This window comes from Vulpes lagopus, chromosome 11 (assembly GCF_018345385.1).
Source record: "Vulpes lagopus strain Blue_001 chromosome 11, ASM1834538v1, whole genome shotgun sequence".
In the NCBI taxonomy this organism is placed as follows: domain Eukaryota; kingdom Metazoa; phylum Chordata; class Mammalia; order Carnivora; family Canidae; genus Vulpes; species Vulpes lagopus.
This window is the reverse complement of record NC_054834.1, coordinates 37,919,074-37,928,804: the sequence shown is the minus strand read 5'-3', so window position 1 is coordinate 37,928,804 and position 9,731 is coordinate 37,919,074. Positions and strand designations below refer to the sequence as shown.

Genomic DNA, 9,731 nt, shown 5'->3' with positions numbered 1-9,731 from the left:
AATACACTTTCCCAATTATGAAAATAAACGTGAAAAAGACAAGAGTGTTAATTTTTAATAAGTATGAGGTCACGACATGTTTTATTTTCAACTGAGAAAGGCTATGGGGTTCTTTAGATCTATAACTCCTACTCATTTTTTTTTTTTTAGTCTAATGACTACGTACCAAAAAATGATAAAGAAACTTGACTGGAAAAATATCAATTCATCATTTTAATGTTTCATAACAATGCAATTGGCTTCTTTATGTCTATGTATATAATTCAAATTATTGCATAGAAAATGATTTTAAAGTGTTTTGAATAAAATGAGATTCAAAAAGTTTAAGAATTAAGGGCAATCCCAGGTAGTTATATTATTATCTTCAAGCATTTGGTTGATTCAAAATGATGTATTTTAAAAATTTCTTTAAGTATCTGGATGAATACCTCCGTTTTTACTCTATATTAGATTTGGCAACTGTACTATTTTGCTCTGATTCAGCCTCTTAAAAAAAATTACCTCTTTGTTTATCTACCTTGCCTTAACAGAATGTTAGGGAAAAGGCATTCTGGAAGGCTGGCTTGGCTTTTATCTGGAAACTTCCTCTGGCACAGAAAACATTTTTTTTTTTTTAAGGATAAATGTGCAGTGAAAGCAAACATTTTAATAAAATTTTCGTCCTTAATAAAACTCTTATCATGTACCAGCAATCTTTGCATAAATATCTCACTTAAATTTTACAGCAATACTGTTTAAAGCGGGCTTTATTTTCCTTTTGTAATAATTGAAAAATCTGAGGCTTAGTAGACTAAGTATATTTGCCAATGAGGCACGGGGAAAAAGAGCAGGTTTAGGGTAGATTTCCCATTTAGGATTTTCTTGACAATTTCATATTACCATTAAGATTTAGATGTCTTAAATAACAAATCTGTGTCTTAGTAAATAATAAATGTGAAAAGCTGAGCTTGTATATATGTGTGTTTAGGTGTATTTATGTGTCTAAACATGCCATCACCAAGAAACCAAAGCAGCTTTTTAACTATATCACACCGCAGTGACCTATAGTTTCACATTTCATCCTTAAGAGGGTCCTTGGAGAATTGAATTCAATGAATGTTCCAAGGCCAGACACAGTCATAAAATTCCCAATCTTAGACTCCACCAGTGTTATCTAACATTGGCTAAGTGGAAAAAAACAAACGAAAGCAAAGTGATTATCCTATGGACAAATTTAATGCATCTTATTATAGCTACACAAAATGTGAAGGGTTTCTCTCTAATATAATTCAACAATATAATTGAAAACAAGGAAAGCCTTTAAAAAGTTATCCTCTGTTGCTTATTCTGTTAATTTTTCATTATTTCAAACATTTATAAAGCTTCAATTATGGGATTAAATTTGACAATGCATATAAGCATCTTAAAATTAGGATCAAAGGCATTATAAATTGTTTTTAACATTGGAATTTCTTTAAAAGCCAAATATATTGTGTAAACAGATGAGAAATGAGCAAACTACAAGAAAATACTTTTTTTTTTTTTCAGATGGGTATAGAGTAATTCCTTCCAAATCACAAATAGGTCATAAACTTGATCAGGCTAAAAGCAAAACATATTGAGCTAATACTACATTAAAATGGTAAAAATGTGGAATATATGCATATGCTTTTATTTTTAAAATATTCTATTTTATCAAATTTGTCCTTTTTACTGTTTTTCCCCCTTTATTATATGAACTTGCCAATTTTGAGGGTGAACCATACCACATTCAGGAACAGAGCTCATTTGTCACAAAAACACATGGATTAGTATTTCTCTGCATGCATGAAAAGCAATGACATGAAATTAAAATAACAGGCTCCTCTTTCTAAAAACCAGGAATTGTCACTGAAAAAAGTTTCGCCTAGAATAAAAACATTGACTTGCAAAAATTTGTTTTTCAATTTCTGCCAGCAAAAGATCTAAAAATAGAAATCATGAATATTTTGTTTCAATGAAATGCTTGGTGTAACACTGGGCTTTAGATAAAGAATACCCTTAGGTGATATATGTATCTTAATCTGTACTATCTTTTCTGACTGGGATGGATATCCAGGGTGATTTAGGATATTCAGATAGGTAATCTCTTAAGGGCCCAATATGTACTGTAATTGGCACAAAAATATTTTAGAAATCAATTGAGGACCGTCAGTTTTAACTTCTTGGCAGCACAGAGTTGACTTGTTCTAAATAAAGACATTGTTGTTCAATCCCAGTGATTAGAGATGGATCATTGACTTGGGAAAAGCGTTTGCATACTGAGCTCAGGATAAAGAAAAGTACCACGGGGAGAAAATAACGGTGCTTTACATCAGGACTGAGTCTAGAATGTACGAGGCCATGGCAAAGCAAGGTTTTACAATCCAATTCTGTTCTCTCCCTTCCCGTCAGGGTGCTGTGGCACTTGATTTCTTAAGGTTAACATCGCCCACTATCTTATCTGCACAGGACGCAGATCAATAACCCTGTCCCCCCTGTTTAAAGTTCCCAGAACATCAGGAGACAGTGTAGGAGCCAATTTAGTAGCCAGAACCACAAGGTGCAGTTTATATTTTTGAAAGAGTCTAGGTTTCAAGCTCATGTGAAGTGTTCTCATGTTTCTTTTGCTTTTCTTTTGAATGGAGAAGAAAAGCTGGCCTATTGCCAATCCTGCTTTTAAGAGTAAGTAACCATCAGAGGGGCTGAGCTATAAAATACTTAATGGCAATAAAGACTACAGCTCCGCTCCACCGATGGACGATGTTAGCAGCTTGGAAAGCAACCAACCTCTGAAACAAAATGGGAGGTGTGATCAAAAATAAGGAAGCAAAGAATTAAACTGTAGAGCTGTTTTCCAAGGTAATATTTATATAATACACTCTTGAATGAAGACAGAGTGCATTAAAATGATAGAGCATTAGCAAACATTGCCAAAAAATATCTAAAAGTAATGAGTGTTTCCTTTAAAAGAAGCTAAATCTAATTAAGAAAAATGCACAAAAATAAAATCTGATGTTTTGAAACTAAGGAATGTCATGCTAGTCTATGACAATTATGCACCATTGAGTTTGAAAAATTATATTAAAAAATAAAAAGCATAATTTGTCAACCTTTTAACTGCTAACGAAATAATAGATACTATAGATCTCTGAAATGTGGACATCAAAAACTAATATTGGTATAATTTTAAATATTGTTCTTATGAAACTATATCACACTGATGATATAAATATATTTTATTCTATCAGAGGAGGCAAGATCAAACTTTTAATTGTCTGACCCACTTGTTGGGTTGTAGTGTTGCCACACCGTGGCAATCAGGGACTTTGGATTGTTTTCACATTTTAATCATAAACTTACCTTGTTGAGACCATTATTAGAAAGAAAAACATCCACTTTAAGTAAATATGTGACTAAATTAAGCAAAATTGTATGTATTTCTGCTACACTGGCCAACTTACCTTGACAAATTTCAGTGAAATATAGATTCTCTCCTTCACTAGACCTATGCACAGTCCTGAAATTTATGTGAAATATAAACTCTTACTCTTAAATAAAATTTTATAAAAAGAAAATCTCCTATCCTGCTTGAAAGCCTCGCTGTGCAGAGAATGAGTCACCACCACTTACTTCTTCCTTGATATTCACTGTCATCTGACATTTAATACATTCCCAGAATGTAAGTGCACATACTTACCAGAGGGCCCAGGGCACAACCTTTGGCCGTGCATGCTCGGACTCTGAAGGAATGTAAGCTCCAAGGAGCAAATCCATAAGCATGACAGCTGAGTTCTGAGGAATTGTGAATTAATATACCATCTAGATACAGTCCATAGCTTGTGATAACACCTAGGAAGATAATAATGGGATTTTAGTATGGTGACCGGACAATAGCAAAGAATGTCCTAAGAAAGCAAACACCTCTTGACGTGATTTCTAATTTCATGGAAATACTGAATCATAGCATCTGGTATTTTCCTCAGTCTAAGCCCTATCTCTTTCCTAAGAATCAAACCGGCATTAAACCCTTAAATATCAAATTGTTAAGCTAATGAGTACAGAGACAGAAATAGAACCCACGAGTCTCAGTATGGGACTCTTCCTGTTACATCATGTTAGCTATCATTTGTGTTCCAGATCAAACATGAATAAATTAAGCATATTTATAATTTCTATTGCATTCTAAAATGAGATCCTTAATAGATGTGCTTTAGAAGTCAAATAACCTTATCTGCTAATGCATTATATATTACTCAGGATGTGTCAGGCACTGTTGTAAGTACCTGTTGTGCATGAACTCCTTTTTAACCCTCTCCCAGCAGCACTACCAGAATAGAGGCAATATGATTATCACCATTTTATAGATGAGGAAATTCGGACAAGATGGATTAGGTTACTTGTTCGAAATCACATAGCTGGCCAGAGCTGGATTCAGGATTTGAATCTAGGAGGTCTGGCTCCAGAACCCATGTCTCAACTACAATATTACATAACCTAACCATAAACACCTTGCACAAATGGCACAAAGTACATTCATGAGACACCCATGAATGGGTTAGAGAAGCTAAGATTTATTGGTTTTAATGATCTACTAAAATTTATTTCAGAAGGAAAGCTATGTGTCTTTTCATGAAATCAACTAGTAGAGATATGAGAGATTAAATAGTTATTGAATATAATCAGTTGAATTATGCAGTCAAAATATTTTCATTAAAAAGAAGTTAGGGATCCGTGTTCCCTGGAATCACAGAATCCCCAACCTGATCAAGCGTTATACTATGAGAAATAAAACTTTGCTTATAAGCTAAATTGGAACTTCATTCAAAGTAAAATTAATTTCACAGTGGCTGTTTAATTGTCTCTCTGTAGGATCCCCAAGGCAATCTTGACTCTTCCTCACCTGTGTATTTCTAGAGCTTAGCACCATGCCCCAAACATAGTAGGCACTTAATACATATTGACTGAATGAATAAATTAATGAACATGCAGTAGAGTAAAAATATTAGCATCCAATCTAGAGGGAAAATGTAAGGCTACAAGAAAAGGAGATACCTAGCTACCTGAGATAGGAAAAGAGATTTGGTAAAAAGATGGTATTAAAGAAGAGCTCACAGATAGGAGATTTAGAGAGGGAATGAGTTTTGCAACAAAAGACTAGCAAAATCAAGGTTTTCAGGGAATTCAGCTGGCTTCCAAGAGGCCTGATGCTTAGCCTGGGAACTCCAAATTTGGTCTCATTTGTCCTAAAGGAAGAGCAAGTCTTCACTCATCATCACATTAGGGATAGTGTTACTGGTGGGGCCACGGACCAGGAGCTTTTTCCTAAGCGTTCCTTTCTTGTGGGAGGAAGTTGCTCATTTTCAGAATCTGCTCATGATATCTGGCAGCACCATCATGTGCAAACTTACAGAATGCTGCACGCATTGTCAGGATATCCTTCATAACACTGCTTTTGATTTAAAAATTAGTTTATAGCAAAACAAGTAGGATGTGAATCACCACTATAAAAATTACTCATCTTACAATATACCTCATCAACCCATAGCCTAAGAGACTTCTGGAATGGCCTCCTGAAGCGCACATTACAGCTCAAGCTGGGTGATACCACCTGTGGATTTGAGGGTTCCTATAGGATGCTGCACCTATAGTGATTTGAACTAAGGATCAGTATTTGATACTGGCTTTTCTGTAGTAAGCACTGTGGAAATGGGAATCAAGAGAAGGTAGCCAGAGTGTTTCCTCTTACTATTACACCTAATAACCTACCCAAAATATTTTTGCTTTCTCTAGCCACAAGGAGGAAAATCTATGTTGTGGGCTGCAACCAAGGTAAAACTAAATTAGAGAACAGAATTTTACCTGGCAATTCGGGATCCTCATGCAACTATATCAATAGGAAAGGAAAAGGTTACTATGTGGAAGGAGAAATTAGCTTCCTGCTGCATGCTGACACTAAGTACATACACACTGCAGTAATGAAGGTTTGGGTTACCTTACTAGGTCAAGAATCCCAAACAGATGAACTACTGGCTGAGGGCCAAGAGAAGAGGTTATAAACATCAACTGTGGCCTTAAACTAGTTATGGAAATGAGAATCACAGGTGTTATTTCATGCTTTATTTCTTTCCTATTACATAAAGATTTGTACATAATAACTAATTTTCTCTCCCCTTTTCCCTATTGATGTATATAGAGAAAGTTAGTAGATATTTTATCTAAGTTTCTAGGTTGCAGGATATCTAGGTAGGTTGTGTCTAAACTCAAGGAACTCAAGGGAATGAACACTCCTCAGGCGTTGATACGATGATGGAGGGCGAGAGCTTCTTCATTGTACAAAGCGCAGTAGGATGTTAGGCGGAAGCACGCAGTGGTTGCTGCTGCTCATGGAAACTAATGGAAGAAAGAAGCGTGTGCATGGGTGCTGAATAAACTGGTTATTCATCTAATTCACCTACCCACAGCCCCACATCCACACGTCTATAGTCTGCTCTGTATGCTGGGGTTAAAAGCCCATCCTCTGACTTGCAGCCCTGTGGCTTGTTGGCTTCCTCTTGGATCTCACCGATGGGAGGTGCTGCAAAGAGGGCAGAAACAGGAAGAAAGAAAATGTCCAACTTGCAGCTCCAAGAGCTGAGGCTTTTGCTGACCATTGAGAGGTCAGCGGAGGGACAAAGCAGCCATGGCCTCAGGTAGTGCCAGCTGCAGAAATGCCTCTTTGACATTTCCAGCTTCTTCAGGGATGGACTCTGGGTGACACATTAGCTCAGGCTGGGGTAGCGCCTCTTGATGGTTGAAGCATCAAATCAGCAAATCTGGCAGCTAGCAGCAGATGAGGCCGGCTTGGAAGCCGAACACCAGGGCACTGAGAATCACCCTTTTTGTTTCTGTAGCCCTTCCAACACACTTGTAACCAACTCCTTATATTAAATATTATCCGTCTTATATTCCTAGCACATTTTCTGTTTCACTAGTGAGATTCTGGTCAGTATATATATCCTTTAGGATTAAAGCTGTTTATATTTGAATGAGTTAACACTTTTTTTTGAGCTAATACTTTTTATTTATTATTTTTTATTTAAATTCTATCTGCCAATATATAGTATAACACCCAGTGCTTACCACATCACATGAGCTAATACTTTTTAAATAAAACTACTGCTCTGGCTCATTTTCTCTTATGAGGATAAGAGGTAAGCTTTGTACAGCTTACCTTTTAAGAGCAGCTCTATTTCCCTCACTTCCAAATTTTGGAGAGTATTTCACTATCATGTAGCGCTATGGCTACACACACACACACACACACAAAAGGATGGCTGCCAACTGTTTTCCTTTATTCTAGTATAACCATCTATGATAACTCTGAGAATACTTATAGAAAGTATTTGATTTAATGTCATTTAATACATGACACACAAAAGTACAAATGAATTAAAACTAAGAAATGAAAGATATACAGTATAAAACTAAATAGTCACAGGAAATTTAAGAGAAGAAAAATGGATAAAATCACAGTAATAATCCTAAGAAGTTATGATGTGCCAGGCACTCTGCTAAGCAATCATTTAATCCTCACCAAAAAAAAAAAAAAAAAAAAACTTATGTGCAAATAATGTGTTGGAGAAGCTCTTAAAGAAATTGTAAGACCCTCAAAATGCTATCTACTTGACCCGCTTTTCAACAATGACATAGAAAGTACCCAAATCAATATTTCCGTTTTCTTACACAATTGGGGAACAGAGAATTTCTTTTATGCTAGGATTATGTGCATAATATCTCATTTATCTGACATATTGGGAAATGACATATTTCATAGAAGTTAATTTTCATTATAACTAAATCTCATTCCTTACGTACAAACTTTAAGAATCTTAACCATTTTTAAAGGAAATCTTTCTAACAAGGACTCCACAGTACTTACCTGTCTTCCCACACAGACTCTAATGAATATAATTGAATCATCTCATGATGACTCAAACTGTGTATTATGGACATCAAAGACTATATTCTCTAATTCAGCAATGCCCTCAGGGACTGATGAGATCTAGGATACTTATCCGGCTTTTACCCTTCACATCACTCAGTGGCTATACTTAATCCGTTCCTATGTCTGCTTTTTGCCTTCTACTTCTTCCTCCCTCAGTGACAGTCTCTCGAGATTTTCTTCGTTGTTTTGTCTACTTGACTTCTGCAAGTCAACCCCTAGCAAGCTATGCCAAGAAACTAGATAACCATGACATCTGGAACTAAGAATAAAGAAATAATAGTTACTAAAAGAAGGGCTTAGAGTAAGATGAATACATGGCAAATGAGCTGAAAATGAAATTAAGTGAGATTTGTGACAGTTAATTCAACTACTCAGAAACTTTTTAGGGTTCAGGATGCATCTGAATGGAAAGGTGGGTGAGACTGAAGTCCAGCTTTCATACAGATGAGATCACACACACACATACACACACACGCACGCACACATGCATACGCACATACAGAGTTACCCACCATTCTGTAGATAAGCACTATTTGATAGCATTTGTAGGAAGGGCTAAAAGATCAATTGTAGATCCAAGCTGTAGAATCCAAGGGTATACTAGGTAAGCATAGTCTAACCTTTAAGTCATGCTGGACACTCTCCTCCCTCTCCCCCGCCAAACCAACTCCATCACTGAGGCCTGTGGACTTTACATTCCCAACTGATCTTCACCCATCTCCATACTCATGGCCACCTAGTCCATCCTGCCATCATCTCATACCTGAGAATCATAGCCACCTACATGTTTTGACGCATTATTCATGTTTCCATACAATTCATTCTTCACACTGCAGACCGAGGGCCATTTTTCAAAACATGTATCTGAACACACCACATGCAATCAGGGATCCATCAGGCCTTCGCTGAGTACGAGCAAGATGAAAGTTCCCCATCCCAGGCTTGGGAGGCTGAGATCAATGTAAGCATGTAGTGAGGATGGAACAGACTCATGATGTTGGTCTCTGTGGGTTTTCTGCCCATAGGTCCAGACTTTATGAGCTAATCATCAGATCCCAAGATCAGGCCAAAGTGGGATACCACTGTGGCTTATGGCTGGTGTCTATGTTTGCCACAAAAAGGAGCCTAAGTCAAGTGCAGGTATTGCCTTTGACCTGGTTTGAGCAAGGCCAGTAGCTATAATATGCTAGTTAAGGACATAGAGTTAAACTTTATGGCAAATTTGTGGGCAATAAGAGATATCATTTGAATATAATAGTCCATTTCTTACCAAGAAAGGCAGGCAGATGTCATAACTTTTCATTAGCAGACTTTTTTTTTATTAGCAGACTTTTTAATGTAAATAAAATTAGTGTTATACAAAATATTGTATAATTCAGTTCCAAAAACATACATTTGATAAGTAATGTCTAAAATATATATTAAAACAATTTTCATTGGTTCCAGATTCCCAAAGTGCATAATGAAAACTAATGAATATAATCCAGTGGACATTTTAAGTGAAGTTTAAGGAGACACTTTCCTTCTTTGAGTAGAGTACAGGACCTGTATGAATAGCTTTAAAAAAATTGAAATGCAAAGTTCTTAACATGCCATATAAGTATTTTTGAAATCATAAAACACTTTATTATTAAAAAATGTATTGAACACTCACTTTGAATCAGACAGTAGGCTTTATACGTGATATGAATTATTTCCATTAACTTTAACAATATCAAGAAATACGAAGGGTTATTTGCCTTGTTAC

General features: G+C 36.0%; 1 protein-coding gene across 1 annotated transcript in view; it reads right to left on the bottom strand.

Annotated features, from left to right (window-relative positions):
- The window catches only part of USH2A (usherin), a 689,554-nt gene that overhangs the window by 310,037 nt on the left and 369,786 nt on the right, over positions 1-9,731 (bottom strand). Inside the window, exon 35 of the mRNA XM_041722698.1 lies at positions 3,698-3,849. Within this exon, the coding sequence (XP_041578632.1) occupies positions 3,698-3,849 (152 nt within the window). The remainder of the gene's footprint in view (positions 1-3,697; positions 3,850-9,731) is intronic.